The following is a 17,317-nucleotide window of genomic DNA, read 5'->3' as shown; positions in this document are numbered from 1 at the left end:
TGTACATATGTGCTTTATATTTTTTATTACTTACAAGTAAAGCTCAGGAATTATCTTTCTTTTAGATTATTTTTACTGTTTCACTTCATTGCTGTTGTGTGTGTGTGCTCCATGCGAGTGACGTAGGTGCTTATTATGCAGGGGAGTTCCGACTTTCAGTGAAAATCGCTATGAACGGATCTCCGACATACCCCAGGACCTACTATGTGTTCTTGGGCTGATCCCTTCAGTCATTAGGTAGCTATATTTACTTTACCAAGTACAGGAAATGGGAGCCACATAAAACACTCACCTCCCTGAAAGGGAGACTTAGCTATTGCTTATGGTCACTGTTTGGTTAATTCCTATTGCTTTGTTCTCTGCAGCTGGCTGCACTTATCAGGTTGGGTTCCTGTCAAGCTGATTGTAATGACAGCCCTTCCTACAAAATACTGTGCTCCGTTTTAACCTTTAGCAAGAACAGTATTTAGTAAGAACTGCCCAGACCTTCAGACCCTTATCCCAACAAATGGAGTTGAGCTGACTTGACTAAATAACATTTAAAAGAAAGGATACTGTAAAATGGAAATTTAATTGTGCCCATTCTGTTTTTGGTTTTTTCTCTTACAACTGTACAGCATCAGATTTTGAGTCCCAGAGGGAAAACAAAGATCCTGACAGGTCCTAAAGAAAGAATTCAAAGCTCCTACCAGCCCCTAGGGGCTAAGCAGTGTGTGAAGACACAAGCACGGTGCACAGTAGGTCTCTGACCCTTAGGGTGAATTTTTATTACAAAGATGAGGTCATTTCTAAGGAATTTAAGGAATGTATTTACTGATACTTCAAGTGTTGGAAAAAGCTAGAAATAAGTCTTCTTTCATCAATGGAGAAAAGAGTGAATAAAAACCACTGGTTTTGAGTTTGATATGATTTCTTGGGCAGTATGCCTTCAGCTGATTTTATTAAACAAAAGACCGACACCTGATTAGGATGAAAGTGAACTAAAAATAACAATAACACGAACGCCCAGCTGGTGTTGCTCAGCAGTAGAGTGCTTGCCCAGAAACCAAGAGGTTGCCAGTTCAATTCCTGGTCAGGGTACATGCCAGGGTTGCAGGCTCAGTCCCCAGTGAGGGCCTGCAAGAGGCAGCTGATCAGTGATGTTCCTCTCTCATTGATGTTTCTATCTCTCTATTCCTCTCCATTCCTCTATCTCTAAAAATCAATAAGAACATACTTAAAGAGAATAACACTAATAATAATAATAATAATGGCTAACATTGATCATTCACTACATGCCAAGCATTGTTCTAAGTATTTTCCATTTAACTTAATCCTAGGGGGGGAAAAACCCCTATGAGGATGATAGAATCTATTATCCCTATTTAACAAATAAGGACACAGGCACACAGAACTCCATAGAAAAGACAACCAAATGATGCTGCTTTTGATCAATGTTAAAAAGGCTTTTCTTGCTGAAACTGGTTTGGCTCAGTGGATAGAGCGTCGGTCTTCGGACTGAAAGATTCCGGTCAAGGGCATGTACATTGGTTGCATCTCTGGTAGGGGGTGTGCAGGAGGTAGCTGGTCCATGTTTCTCTCTCGTTGTTTCTAGCTCTCTATCACTCTCCCTTCCTCTCTGTAAAAGATCAATAAAATATATTAAAAAATAAAAAGGCTTTTCTTATTGACTAGTCAATGCTCTATCACGTGTGGCATACGATGACTCACAACCAAATTTACTAACTCGGGTTTGAAATCTATCAGCCAAGGTTATCCTCATAGGCAGGCAGGGTTGTTGAGGGTGGTGGGAAGGTGGGGAGATACGGGATCTTTATTACCTCTTCTACCCACCAGGTGCTTTTGCACACAGGATGAGCTCAAGTCAGGGGCTCATGGGCCTGAGAACTGTTAGTGGTGACTCTTCAGCCAACAGGCCTGCAGGACTCGGGAACGTCGAGGTGACGCCAGTACTTCTCATGAACGTGAGTTGGAAAACCCAAGATCACCTTGACTCCCTAGAAGACCTGCTAAAGGCCATCCCCAGCCTTGAGGAGAGAGATGATCCTATCCTTGCCTACCTCAGTGCAGTTGGTTTTTTTTTTTTTTTAATTTTTTTTATTAACAGCATATCATGGAAATCTTTATTTTTAATATATTTTATTGATTTTCCACAGAGAGGAAGGGAGAGAGATAGAGAGCTAGAAACATCGATGAGAGAGAAACATCGACCAGCCGCCTCTTGCACCCCCCCCCCTCCCCCGCCAGGGATGTGCCCGCAACTAATGTACATGCCCTTGACCGGAATCGAAGCTGGGACCTTTCAGTCTGCAGGCAGACGCTCTATCACTTAGCCAAACCGGCTTCGGCTATTCCCATAATTTTAGATAAAACCAACTGCACTGCCGAAACCAGTTTGGCTCAGTGGATAGAGCGTGGGTCTGCAGACTGAAAGGTCCCAGGTTCAATTCCAGTCAAGGGCATGTACATTGGTTGCGGGCACATCCCCGGTGGGGAGTGTTTAAGAGGTGGCTGGTCGATGTTTCTCTCTCATCGACATTTCTAACTCTCTATCTCTATCCCTCTCTCCTCCTCTCTGTAAAAAAATCAATAAAAGATATTAAAAAAAAATAAAATTATGGGAATAGCATGTAGATATAAGGAAAGTGCATGCTAGCTTACATTTACATCCAATTTACCCATAAATGCTTCACTATTTCAGTAGAAATTTCGCCCTGAATATACTGACCTCATGCCAAGGACTCTGCTACACATCAAAGAGTGAAAGCCCTTTATCATTTGAATTTTATGACCGATCATACAAGGTTCAACAAACAACTGCCCACAGATCAAATCAGGCCATCACCGTTTGTATGGTGAATGTGCTAACAATGTCCTTTCACTTTTAAATAGATGGAAAGAAATGATAAGAATAACATTTCAAGACATTGGAAAATTACATGAAATACAAATTTTCGTGTCCCTAAATAGTTTTATTGGGGCACAGCCACCTGCATTATTTGGTAAGAAGATGCTTTACCAGCTGTATGACCTACACAAGCCACATGACCTCTAGGCCTCATCTGACTCATCTATAAAATAGGGACATACTGCTGAAACTGGTTTGGCTCAGTGGATAGAGAGTTGGCCTGGGGACTGAAAGGTCCCGGGTTCTATTCTGGTCAAGGGCATGTACCTTGGCCTTGCGGGCACATCCCCAGTAGGGAGTGTGCAGGAGGCAGCTGATCAATGATTCTCTCTCATCGATGTTTCTAACTCTCTATCCCTCTCTCTTCCTCTCTGTAAAAAATCAATTATATAAATATATATTTTTTTATTTTATTTTATTTTTAAATAGGGACATACTTTCCCAGTCTTGTCTGCCTGGAGGCAAGACGTGGATCAGAGGAGATTTGAGGGCATTTCGGTAAGGTAGGAAACACTGTGAACAGCCATCCCTCAAAAGCCAAGTCCCATTGTCTTGTTAATTCTCTCGGTAACCAAATACCTGCCCTTCAGTCCTGCCAGTCAGCAGTCTATTTCCAGAGGGGGTGCCTGGCTCCTCAGATTCCCAAACCACGCCACGCTACTAAAGGGATAATAAAGATGGAACTTAATAAAAAGAGGAATAAGTGGAATAAAAATGAATTCTTTCCAAAGCACCAGAAGAAATGTGTCTTCAACAGCATCAGAAGTATTTTCAATATGGTCTTGACTACATAGCTTATTAATAAAATAACCCTGGACATGGAAAATATATACAGTCATTTTATAGCAAACTATACATTTCCACCTTCAGATCAGAAGCTTTATCTGGGTGTGTTAAACATTCAGACAATCAACATTTTCAGATGCAAAGCCTTTTCACTGGCCTAAAGTGGACACTTCGGGGTAAAGCTCCTTGAAGTGGCATTTCCCCGTGGGAGCTCCATTCGCAGCTCCTCTGCGTTCTCTCTAACACCGAACCGCGAAAGCAGAAAAAAAGTGCACACGCCAGCAGAAAGGCAGCGCTGTTTGCTTGCTGCTCTGTTTTACTTTTTCAGCTTTTATAAAACGTCCTGCTTTGGAGTCTTAAAGAGAATGCGAGTTAGCAGAAACCAGATGAGTGCGGGGTATTGCAACATGGGAATGAACAACAGATCGTCTTATTTCAAAAAGCCCCGCATTCTGTTAATTTCAAAACACCCGCTCCTTCCGAACGACGCGGGTCTGAGACCCTCACAGTAATGAAGTCACAAAGAGGTAGTATTTGCTTACAATTCTCCTTTCCCAGCACCGCCAGCCCCGCGGCCAGTTCTCGGTTGCGGTCGGTCCGTTGCGGGCGGGGGTTCCGGGAGGAGCGTTTTCGGTTCCCGAAGATCTGCGCTCACCCCCCCGCCCCGCACATCGCTCCGGCTCCGGCTCCCTGGTTCACCTCCTGGTTCACCTCCTGGTTCCCTCCTCGGTTCACCTTCTGGGGCTTCGTGGCCGAGGAAAGTCGGTCTCTCCGCAGCCCGGGGGTCCCTGCGCCCCGCAGCCCGCGTCGCCGCCGGTGCGGAAGGTGAGCACGGTCACGGCGCGCTCCGCGGTGCGGGTGGCCAGGCAGCCCCGCGCCCACTCGGTGAGCTGCACCTCCTCCGTGGCCCGGTAGTCCTCCACCCGCACCAGCACGCTGGGCGGCCGCGCCGCGGGGGGAGCCCGCGTCTCCCGGGGTGAGTGAGCGGGAGGGCACCCCTGGGCCTCCCGGTCCGCGCCCTCCTCCCGCGCCGGGTCCCCGCGAGCCCGCTGCCCGCGCTCCGGGTGGAGAAGGAAGAGCACCTTCTCTCGGACCCGGGACTCGGAGTCCAGGTCCTCCCCGGCCCCGCGGGCCTCGGGGGCGCCGCCCGCGCGGCCGCTCGCCCCCGCCGCCGCCTCTGGGGGCCTCGGGGTGCCCGCCGCCCGGGGGGGCCCGCGCCCCGCCTCGCGCAGGAAGAGCTCGGCGCGCCCCAGGCCCAGGGGGGCGCGCGCGGGGGGCGCAGCTCCACGGAGACGCGGGGCCCCCATCCCGGCAGGAGGCTCATTCATCCGCCGGCGCCGTCCCCGGTTCCGCTGCCGACTCCGTCCGTCCGTCCGTCCGTCCGAGCCCGGAAAGCGCGGGACCGGCCGCCGCGTGTGGCCACTCCCCTGCCCCCGCCCCCGGGGTGTCCCGCCCGCGGAGCTGGGGGTGATCGGATGGGGCGAACCTGGGACCGGACCCGCCACTCCCTCCCCTCCCTCCACTCCCCTCGCCTCCTCCCTCGCCCCGCGTGCAGCCATTTAGAGACTAAAAGTCTGACCTCCCGAGGCCACAGCTCCGGCTCCGGCCCCTCTTTCCTCGCATCCCACCCCCCACCCCCTACCCCTCCTCCCCCAGCTCCCCCGGTGCCCAGGCGCGGACACCCTGCTCTGCGCACCTCCGGGTTGGCCGACCTAGCAGCTCCCAGGACGCGCCTCCTGGTGCAGGAACGAGGAAGTTCCCTGGAAAAGTGATCTGACCTCATCAAATTCTTCTGAAAAAGGGCTCCTGTCCACTCGGACCCACCCCACCCCCCACCCCACACCCCACCCTGGGCCTAGGCAACCGAATGTCGCTCCAGGGATCAGACTGGGAAAGGGGACGCCGGTGGGAGAGGGCTTCGGTTTGCCGGTCCCCCTTCTGTGGGACTGTGGGCCTGGGCTGCACTTGTCTCCCCTCTGGTGACAGTCAGCGTGCTTCCCAGGAGAAGCCTTGGTGCCTTTGACCAAATGGAAGCAAAGCGCTAAACGAACTTCTTGAGGATTTAAGATGTGTTCATATTGTTTTTTTTCCCCGTCACCCCCCCCCCCCCCCCCTCCCGGGCCCCTTCTCCCCCAGTCCCCTCTCTTTAACGCCAGAGGTGGAAAATGGATGTGTGTGCTCTTATGTGTGTGCTGTTGGCATCTGCTTACTGCGATCCCCTCTGCCACACTAATCTCCGCCGGAGGTAGGTGGAAGCTAACGAAGAGGAAAATGGGTGTGTGATGTCCCGTCCATTCTTAGGTTCCGGTACTTGTTTTATTAGACACTGCTCAGTGTTCCTCTCTGCCTTAGAAGAAATACAGCAGCGGTAGAAATGTTTGCCCATATAGCAAGGGCCAAGTAGCCTGCCAGGTCTTAGAATTAGGAAAAGTGTGGTCGATGAGAAAACCTGGGTCAGACCTGGTGGATTTGAGGCCTGGCCTTGGACTGGTTTCTGGTAAATTACAGCTCACTGAAGTTTTTTGAGGGTTTTTAGATTTAAAACTCATTCACTCTTTGCAACAAACTAAGGGAGGCGTGATCCTGTTGTAATTAACTAGTTATTAACAGCAGGAAAGGAGCAAAGGAAAGGCCAGACACTATAGGCTTGTCTATTGGGCAGCTTCACCAGGAAGCTACAACTTCACACTCCCCGGGGCCCAACAAAGGGGAGCAGGAGCATGCCCAGTAAAGTTGGGGTAGCATAGGGAAGGTGCTTGCTGTCAAAAAGGTCATTGGCCAGAGTGGGCGTGGCCACTGTAAGGGCAGGACATTTGGGATAGTTTAATCCCCTGAATGAAGGAGTACACGCCCTTCGTTCCTCTTGCTGCTCTGGGGACTTTTGTGATTTTGGGATTGTGGGGGGCTCCCTTTGTGCTCCCCCACATGGCCCATGGTCATGTGGCCCCACACACAATGGACTAATGGACTGCAGCTAGCCATGGTCATGTGACCCCATACACAATGAATTAATGTTCTGCAGCTAGCCATGGTCATGCAGTCCCACTCACAATGGACTAATGGACTGCAGCTAGCCATGGTCATGTGACCCCACACACAATGGACTAATGGTTGCAACTAGCCATGGTCATGTGACCCCACACACAATGGACTAATGGTCTGCAACTAGCATTGGTCATGTGACCCCACACACAATGGACTAATGGTCTGCAACTAGCCATGGTCATGCGGCCCCACACACAATGGACTGATGGACTGCAGCCATGGTCATGTGACCCCACACACAATGGACTGATGGACTGCAGCCATGGTCATGTGACCCCACACACAATGGACTGGAACTAAAGGGCTCCAACGTGGAAAGGGAACTCTGGACTCTGATCTGCTTCTAGCTTTGCGGGAAGGATGTAATTCCATGGAAATAGCGTTCTACCATATCTCACCCTCTGCAAATGCTTATCCCAGTGGTACTCCAAGAACCCCACTTCCACCGATAACAGAAGTATTACTCCAGTCTCCTTGACAATTTTGAAGGACAGGGAGGTCACGTATTTATTTGCCCAGGGTCAAGCACTCATAAAGAGTGGAGCCAGAAATTAACTGCCTGTTTTAAGCCTATGACTTCATGTTCTTTCCTGTTCATTTACTTGACCAGTAATGACCGAGTGTGTGCTGAGTGTCCGCCGCTCTTCTAGGTGATGGGGACAGGGTGCGGGAGGGGAAGAGACAAACCGAATTGCTTGTCCTCTTGAAGTATTCGTTATATGTAGTAACACAAATCAAGTTCTCTATCCAGAAATAAGAGATGATAAATGAACTTTGATGTACATGAACATCACCTGCAAATTAATGCCCTAACCTACTCTCAGATTCTGTTCTCATAAGTTTGGAGTAGGGCTTAGAATATGGGGTTTTAGCAAGACCCTCAGTGATTCTGATCCAGAGTCCCTGGACAACTTTATGAGAAACATCACCAAACATCAGCTTAGATAAACTCGAGGGTTTTTTTTTGTTTGTTTGTTTGTTTGTTTTGTTTGTTTGTTTTTCTGCTTTCAAATGGCAACAAGAACACTGTATTTTCCTTCTTTACAGGAATATTGGGGAAATTCCAGTGAAGAGGTCTGTATTCCTAGGGAAGCCTAACGTAAACCACAAGATTTATAGCTTCCAGTATTTCAGTATTCAGCATTTCAATATTGGAGAATGAGAAAAACCCCTTTGTTGAGAAGTGAGAGGCACCTATCACATAGCACCTGAATTTCCAGATGTCAGGAAGTTGTATGTAAATGCATAGAAGAACATGAGGGGGAGGAAATGCTAAGTACATTGAGCTTCCATGAGACAAAGCCCAGCAAGACTGGAAGCCAGAGAAACAGGTGGCGTGCCTCCAGGGTGGTGGTGTTTGCTGTGCCTTAATGACTCAGAGTGCCAGAACGGTTGAGAAAGGTTGTAAAGGACCCCCCTGGCTCTCTGGATTGCTTATTATAGTTTTGGGCCGGTCAGGTAGTATAATAATTTATACCCCTGAGGCCCAAAAAGTCACAGCAGACGTTGTCAGAGGAAGCCTGTCATTTGGAGGTAGCCCAGTCTCCCAAGGACCTGGCTCTCTCATTTGCCTATTAGATTCAGACGTTATTTTAAATTCTACTATACTCTTATTCTCAGTTATTCTAGTGCCTTTGCCTTTAGGAGGTTTAACACACACACACACACACACTTGCAGGCCTCTGGCTTTGTTTTATAGCCAGGGCGATATTTTATAGCTTTCTTCTCGTAGCAGATCTAAAATTCTTGACTTGGGAAACTGGCCTAGTAAACAGTTTATTTGTTTGTTTTTTTACTCATGGAAAATTAAAAATAAAGCGACCCTGCTGGCAGCCAGGCCGTGTTGGTGCCAATGGCACTTAGCGAACACTCACACATATAAATGTCCATGTGAAGGACACGCTGAGACCAGAGACAAAACCATAAAAAAGATCCAGCATCTCCCCCTCCACTCCCCTATGGTTAACATAATTGGCCCTGCTGCGTTACCCATGATGCCGCTCTCCTGCTCCTGCTTAAATTCTCTGGCTTGCTAGATAAAAATCACCAAGGCACCCTTTCTCTGCATCGCCCTCTCCTTGACGAGATCTAATCAGGAACAGTTCCTGCTTCCTTGGAATCAGCTACCTTGAGTCTGAATCCTCTGAGATGTGCCTCCCAGCTCCACGTAATGACAGGTCCCCGAATTTCTCCGAGGTGCATTCTAGCTTGCCGAAGCGACTGGCCTGAGCGAGAGAAATCAGCCTAATTAGATTTGTAGTGCAGGTGTGTTCCTGCTGGTCTTTGGCTGCTGCCGTGGTTTACCATTTACTAATTTGGAAAGTTTATGGTGCCACACCCTGACGTGAAGTAGGAAAATTGTTGGGACAGGAAGAGGCTGGGGTGAAAGAGGAGGGCAAAAGCTGCTGCCAGAATGGATTTCTAGTGGTCTGGCTATAGGCAGCTTGGGGTGGCTCTGACATTGGGATATGAATCAGTATCTCTCTTGAATCAGTACATTCATCAGACAAAGTCATATGGTAATAGGGTTTCACTTTTAAAACTCAGGAAATGCAAAGAGTTGTGGCAAATGGAATAGTCAAGAAATGTTTATTTCAGCGTATTGGCACCGTTCCCATTTCTACACCCGGGTGGAAAGTGTCCGAGAAGCTTGTACCGGGGCCCTGGGCAGTGTGAGAGCTTATCCGTGCCTTTGGCCACGGGAGTCACAACTCAGATAAGAGTCTTTCAGCAGACTCTGTGGCTCACTCCTACTGGGTCTGTTGGTAAATAAATTCGTTCAGATGATGCTTTTCATCTTTAGAAATAAATGAGCCTGTCACAGTATGACAGGTCATGCTCATGCACGTGTCACTTTTATGGGGAATTATCAGGGTTTTCTCGAGGACAGCTGTTCATGAAGCTCAGGCCTCCCTAAGCAAATAAATCAGGCCAGGTGCAGGCAGGTGTATTGTTGTAAGCCGCCCTGTCTGAAAGGAATAATGGGTCACTAGATAATGGAGCTTCTTTATTGTTTGCTAGATATGCCTCCACCGCAAATAACTAAGTTATCCTTGCTAAGTAAATGCAATTCCTGTTTTGAGAAATTTATAATCACATTGGGGAGATAAAAAGAATAGACATGAAACAGCCAAGTTTTCCAATCTGAATAAACTTGAACTACCTCTTTACTTTTCAAACTTGAGTACACATTGGAATCACCTGGAGAGTATTTTAAAAAAGTGTTATCTCCATCCTGGTCAGTCGGCTCACTTGGTTGGAGCGTGGTCCCGTTTATCAGAGTGCTGGGTTCGATTCCCCTTCATGGTGTGTAAGGGAGGTTACTGATCTCTCTCTCTCTTCCTTCCTCTATAAAAATCTATTTAAAAAAGTATTATCTGGCCTGCTCTAAGAGATCTGATTCCGTTGGCCTGGGCAGCTTGGGGCACTGGCGAGTTGATGAATACCTTCCCAGCTGATTCTAACAGCACCAATAGCAGGAGAGCCACTGGAGTAGATTATCTTTAAGACTATGACACCAGGAAAAGAAAATTTAAGAACAATATGTACAGTAGGTGCCATAATTACTGAAAAGAAGTTAAAGAGATCCAGTCCAGAGTTAGGGGGGATGGATGACAGCTAGAGCAGTTGAGAAAAGCTTCATGGAATGAGATGGAATGAGTGGAATTCTATCTGTGCTGGTTTGAGTAGGTACTCTGGTTGGAAGCTGCATGATGTTGGGTTAAAAGACAAAAATACTAAGTTTGCCGGTTAACTGTGAGGGGGACCAGAGTTTGCCATTGCAAAATATGCCTTTTGCCCGGCCGGTGTGACTCGGTGGTTGAGCATCGACCTATGAACCAGGAGGTCACGGTTTGATTCCTGGTCAGGGCACATGCCCAGGTTGTGGGCTCCATCCCCACTGTGGGGCGTGCAGGAGGCAGCAAATCAATGATGCTCTCTCATCATTGATATTTCTGTCTCTTCCCCTCTCCCTTTCTTTCTGAAATCAATAAAAACATTTTTAAAAAGGTTTTTTTTTTTTTTTTTTAATATGCCTTTAGTGATATTGATTAATTTAAGCTGGTTATTTTTACCGTAAGAACCAAAAGACTCAGAACCTTACCTGCCTATAGGAATACCTGCTTGAAGGAAGGAATACCTTTGCTATTCACCTCAGCACATTCACCTAGCACACTCACCCAGCACACTCACCTTAGCACACTCACCCAGCACATTCACCTAGCACACTCACCTAGCACACTCACCCAGCACACTCACCCAGCACATTCACCTAGCACATTCACCTTAGCACACTCACCCAGGACACTCACCCAGCACATTCACCTAGCACACTCACCCAGCACATTCACCCAGCACACTCACCCAGCACACTTACCTTAGCACACTCACCCAGCACATTCACCTTAGCACACTCACCCAGCACATTCACCCAGCACACTCACCTTAGCACACTCACCCAGCACATTCACCTTAGCACACTCACCCAGCACATTCACCCAGCACACTCACCCAGCACACTCACCTTAGCACACTCACCCAGCACATTCACCCAGCACACTCACCCAGCACACTCACCTTAGCACACTCACCCAGCACACTCACCTTAGCACACTCACCCAGCACATTCACCTTAGCACACTCACCCAGCACACTCACCCAGCACACTCACCCAGCACATTCACCTTAGCACACTCACCTAGCACAATCACCCAGCACACTCACCATAGCACATTCACCTAGCACAATCACCCAGCACACTCACCATAGCACACTCACCTAGCACAATCACCCAGCACACTCACCCAGCACACTCACCCAGCACACTCACCATAGCACACTCACCTAGCACACTCACCCAGCACACTCACCCTGGCACACTCACCCTGGCACACTCACCATGGCACACTCACCCAGCACACTCACCCAGCACACTCACCATAGCACACTCACCTAGCACACTCACCCAGCACAATCACCCAGCACACTCACCCAGCACACTCACCTAGCACACTCACCCAGCACATTCACCTTAACACACTCACCTAGCACACTCACCCAGCACACTCACCCAGCACACTCATCTTAGCACACTCACCTAGCACACTCACTCAGTACATTCACCTTAGCACACTCACCCAGCACACTCACCCAGCACATTCACCTCAGCACACTCATCTTAGCACACTCACCCAGCACATTCACCTAGCATAATCACCCAGCACACTAACCCAGCACACTCACCTTAGTACACTCCCCCAGCACACTCACCATAGCACACTCACCCAGCACATTCACCTAGCACACTCACCCAGCACACTCACCTTAGTACACTCACCCAGCACATTCACCCAGCACACTCACCGAGCACACTCACCTTAGCACACTCACCCAGCACATTCACCCAGCACACTCACCTAGCACACTCACCATAGCACACTCACCCAGCACACTCACCCAGCACATTCACCTAGCACAATCACCATAGCACACTCACCCAGCACACACCTAGCACACTCACCCAGCACATTCACCTTAACACACTCACCTAGCACACTCAGTACATTCACCTTAGCACACTCACCCAGCACACTCACCTAGCACAATCACCATAGCACACTCACCCAGCACACTCACCTAGCACACTCACCCAGCACACTAACCCAGCACTCACCTTAGCACACTCACCCAGCACACTCACCATAGCACACTCACCCAGCACACTCACCCAGCACATTCACCTTAGCACACTCACCTAGCACAATCACCCAGCACACTCACCATAGCACATTCACCTAGCGCAATCACCCAGCACACTCCCCTAGCACACTCACAATAGCACACTCACCTAGTACAATCACCCAGCACACTCACCATAGCACACTCACCTAGCACAATCACCCAGCACACTCACCCAGCACACTCACCCAGCACACTCACCATAGCACACTCACCTAGCACACTCACCCAGCACAATCACCCAGCACACTCACCCTGGCACACTCACCCTGGCACACTCACCATGACACTCACCCAGCACACTCACCCAGCACACTCACCATGGCACACTCACCTAGCACACTCACCCAGCACACTCACCCAGCACATTCACCTAGCACACTCACCCAGCACAATCACCCAGCACACTCACCCTGGCACACTCACCCTGGCACACTCACCATGACACTCACCCAGCACACTCACCCAGCACACTCACCCTGGCACACTCACCCAGCACATTCACCCAGCACACTCACCCAGCACACTCACCCAGCACACTCACTCAGCACACTAACCCTTGCACTCTCACCTCACATATACACTGTGTGGCAGACACAGAGAGATCTGGCAAAGCCTGCTTGTTGCACTCCTCTGTGTGCACCATTGTTTCCGGGAGCCCAGCAAGAATGTGTCTGTCACATGCTTGCTCTTTCTCATCTGCCTGTGAGCTGCCTACTTGCCCTGTGAAATCCCAGACCCCTGCCCTCTCTCCTCACTCCAGAAAGGCCCATAAGTTTCAACTGCCCAGTGTGTCCTCGGGGCTCATACTACCTCCCTATGCACGCACGTGATAAAGCTGGAGATTTTCTCCTGTTAATCTGTCTCATGTTAATTTGATTATGATTCTGGCCAGAAAAAGTTATAAAGGTGGGAGAAAAAAATTATTTTCCACCCCCGCAACTGCAAAAGATGGCTCACGTAGCACTCAGCAACAGCTGCTTAAATTAGTTTTTAAAATTGTAAGTCAGTGTCAGCTGCCTGCGTTATCCCAGGTTTTAAAGTATATTCATCATCGTGCTCTCCTGGTGGAGGCCAGGATGCAAGCCCGGGCCCTCTCCTTGAGTATATGACTAAGTGACTTATTAAACAGGAAATGGCATCATTAGTGACTGAGTCAGCATTTAGTGATAAGAAAGCACCAGTGCTCTTTACCCTACACTCATTTTCAGCATAAACAAAAGTCCAGCAGCAGCAGGTAATGTTATTCCAGAGATCATTTTTATCTGTGACTCAACATGGGTGTATTAATATTCATTAAATATGTTAAATAAAATAATCACTTGGGTAGTAAAATAAAGGTCATGATCTTAATACCCAGTCTTGATTAGGTTATAATTAAAAAAATTTTTAAGGGGCAAGGCACCTTTTCTTTCCATCACATTATTGTATTAATCAATGTGCATGTATGTGACCAGGTGGGGATGACAGCTGTGGAAATCCTTAGTAAGACTTAATTTCCCAAGTAGCTCAGGGTTATAATGTGCTAACGTTATAGCAACGAAGGAGAGTGGGTGGAAAAGGATGAGTCTCTTGTTTAGCAAGTTTGCAAACTAGTTGAGCTGGAATGTCCATGAACTCTAAAGAAACTGTTAGTAATAATCCCTCTTTTCCTCTTACACATACTTCATAATTCACCCCTCAAGGGCAAGGCTTTGCCAAAATGGTATAATACAGTGGTTGACAAACCGTGGCTCCCGAGCCACATGCAGCTCTTTGGCCCCTTGAATGTGGCTCTTCCACAAAATACCATGGCCTGGGCGAGTCTATTTTGAAGAAGTGGCGTTAGAAGAAGCTTAAGTTTAAAAAATTTGGCTCTCAAAAGAAATTTCAATCGTTGTACTGTTGATATTTGGCTCTGTTGACTAATGAGTTTGCTGACTACTGGTATAATACATTGACTTGGCCCCACTGTTTCTCTCAACTTCTCTTTCTCAACTTTTATATTAAGGAAAATCTTTTCTTATTTTCCACACTATAAATTCGTTAAGAAATGTTTGGAATCTAGCCCTTCTTTAGTTTAGTACTCCTAATAGCTATCCTTTTCTCTGACCATAATTTGTCTCTTTTACTGTTTTCCTGAACTTTCTTCTCCTCAACCCCACCCCCTGCCCACCTTTTTTGCAGTTCCTTCCCTACTTATGCGATATAGTGCAGAATTTAAGAGTGTGAGTGGTGGAGCCAAACTCTCTGGATTTACTTTCTACCCCGCCATATATTACCTGCTTGACTTTAGGCAGCCTACTTTCTTTGTCTTAGTTGACTCATCTGAAAAGTGAGGTTAAGAATAGCACCAATGCCTGTTTTCCAATACACTGATCCAGTCCCCAGCTTTTCCTAATCTGCTGTGTATTCCTTCCAGTGTAATCTTTATTAGTGCTACATCAGCCTATATTTCTGACTGTTCTTTTTCATAGTTACTATATCTTTTCTCATGCTGTTGAACATCTTTACCATCATTATTCTAAACTCTATATCAGGTAAATCACTTATCTCCATTTCATTTCTATTTCTTCTGGAGAATTCTCTTGTTCTTTCATTTAGGGGGGTGTTTTTGTCCGCCCATTTTGGGTTTGTGACTAAGTATTAGGTATATCTGCTACGCCTCTCAATCTCCAGTATAGGATAGTGTCAAATGCTGTTTCTGACTAATGAGATCAGGCAAATTCCCAAAGCCTCCTGAGACCAGCCTCTGCCTGTAGACTGATTGGATTAATTCTTAAGCAGCCCTCAGACAATCATCCTCAGGTGTGGTGAGAAATGTTCCAATAGGGTGGGGCAATTGCTGCTGCCTGGAGGCTAATTGTCATTTTCAGTCTCTTAATGGGCCTCAGAGACTCTACCCCATGGGACAGCTGTCTCCCCTCTTAGACAAAAGCTGCCTGCAGAGCAAAACTCTGCCTGAGAAAGGTGGCCTCCTCAGCATGAAGGAATGACTCAGAAAAGCATAGTGTCTGCCTTCTGAGCTCTAACTTCAGGATGATATTTTGGTAATTTAGTTGTAATTCCAGTTTGGTTTTGGGAACTTGTCTGTGTAGCATCTACTTATTCTGTGGCAATATTTAATCTTCCTTCTTATGGACATTCTGAGAACAGCATAATGGTAAAGGATTAGACTCAATAGCGCCATCTTGTGGGCATTTAGAGAATAGCACCCTAGTGAGGGATTTGGTTCAATAGTGTCCCCTGGTGGGCATTCTGATAAGAACACCATAGTAAGGGATTAGGCTCAATAGCACCTTCTTTTATGCTTTTGGAGACTGGCACTCTAGTAAGGAATTAGATTCAATAGTGTAAAAAAAAAAAAAAAAAAGAATACACCAATGCTATAGGTTGTTGGGGGTGGATTTAATATATGTAAAGTCGCAAGAGCAGTACCCGCCCCATAATAAATGCTATTTCCTCTAGAATAAATAAAGGCAGGCATATTTTTAAAATTTTGTGTACTGCAATCTAACTATCACTGCTGCATCCCCAATACCTAGATCAATGCCAGACATCATTGTTGAATTAATCAGTTTTCTATTTCTACTATATTTGTCTTTCAGTTCTTTTCTTTTTTTTTAAAAATTATTTATTTTTTTATTTTTTATTTTATCCATGCTTCCTCTTTCTTTCCTTCTTGAGATCTTTGTTTCAAGTTCTGCACTCTTTGCCTCTCATGGTTTCATAACCTGTTGCTGACCTAAATTGTCTCCTGTCTGGGTTTAAGGTATTTTGGTTTTCTTAAATCCTATACTCACCCCTACTGAGGATCAAACCTGCAACCTTTTGGTGTATGGGACAACATTCCAACCAATGGAGCCACCAGGCTAGAGCTGGGTTTAAGTTTTTTGAGTGGAATGAAATATAGCATTTCAATATTTATTAAAAATTATTAGTCATGCCCGGCCAGTGTAGCTCAGTGGTTGAGTGTTGACCTAGGTGGCCAGGAGGTCACAGTTCAATTCCCAGTCAGGGCGTATGCCTGGGTTTCGGGCTTGATCCCCTCTGTGGGGCATGCAGGAGGCAGCTGATCAGTGATTCTCTGTCATCATTGATGTTTCTGTCTCTCCCTTCCTCTCTGAAATCAATTAAAAAATTATTAATCATGAGGTTACCAATGAAAAGATAAAGCAGAACTCATTGCAGGAAAAGTGAGAATAAAGTAACATTTAAAATAAAATATTTTACATTAAAATTTTTAAAAAATGCTCACCTGAGGATATTTTTTCCCATTGATTTTTTTTTTTTTTTTTTGAGTTGAAAGCGGGGGAGAGGGGAGAAAGAAGAAAGAAACATTGTTGTGAGAGAGACACACTGACTGGTTGCCTCCACCACAGACTCCGACCAAATCGGGAATTGAACCTGAAACCCAGGTACATGCCCTTGACTGGAATCAAAACGGAGACCTTCCAGTTTGTGGACTGACCCTGTAACCACTGAGCTATGCCGGCCAGGGATACATTAAATTTGTGGTGATTTGTGTATGTCATTTGTACACAGTTTGAGCCTGTAAATCTGCAACCTTTACCAATAGTTTTATTTTTATTCAAACATAAAAATAGTTGAAAGAAAAGTTAATAAATAGCTTTTGTACCCTTCACCTAGATCCTCTAATGGACAGACAGACAAATGGGAAAAGTATGTATGTATTTATTTATATCTTGGAGGTTATTCTGGTATAGGGTATGAGGTGTGAATCCAACTTTTAAATTTAAAATTGTTATCTAGTTGTCTCATTGCTGTTTATTTAAAATGCCATCTTTGCTCAGTGGTTAGAGCATCGGCCTTCAGACCGAAGGGCCTCAAATTAGATTC

General features: G+C 46.7%; 1 protein-coding gene across 1 annotated transcript; it reads right to left on the bottom strand.

Annotated features, from left to right (window-relative positions):
* Window positions 1-3,577: 3,577 nt before the first annotated feature.
* CUNH6orf141 (chromosome unknown C6orf141 homolog) lies at window positions 3,578-5,001 on the bottom strand. The gene has a single exon (XM_036415142.2). It carries the CDS (start codon window positions 4,999-5,001, stop codon window positions 4,426-4,428), a length of 576 nt encoding a protein of 191 aa, XP_036271035.1. The 3' UTR covers window positions 3,578-4,425.
* Window positions 5,002-17,317: the final 12,316 nt, after the last annotated feature.

The sequence above is a fragment of the Pipistrellus kuhlii genome, unplaced genomic scaffold, assembly GCF_014108245.1.
Source record: "Pipistrellus kuhlii isolate mPipKuh1 unplaced genomic scaffold, mPipKuh1.p scaffold_m20_p_5, whole genome shotgun sequence".
In the NCBI taxonomy this organism is placed as follows: domain Eukaryota; kingdom Metazoa; phylum Chordata; class Mammalia; order Chiroptera; family Vespertilionidae; genus Pipistrellus; species Pipistrellus kuhlii.
This window is presented reverse-complemented; position numbering and strand designations above follow the sequence as displayed.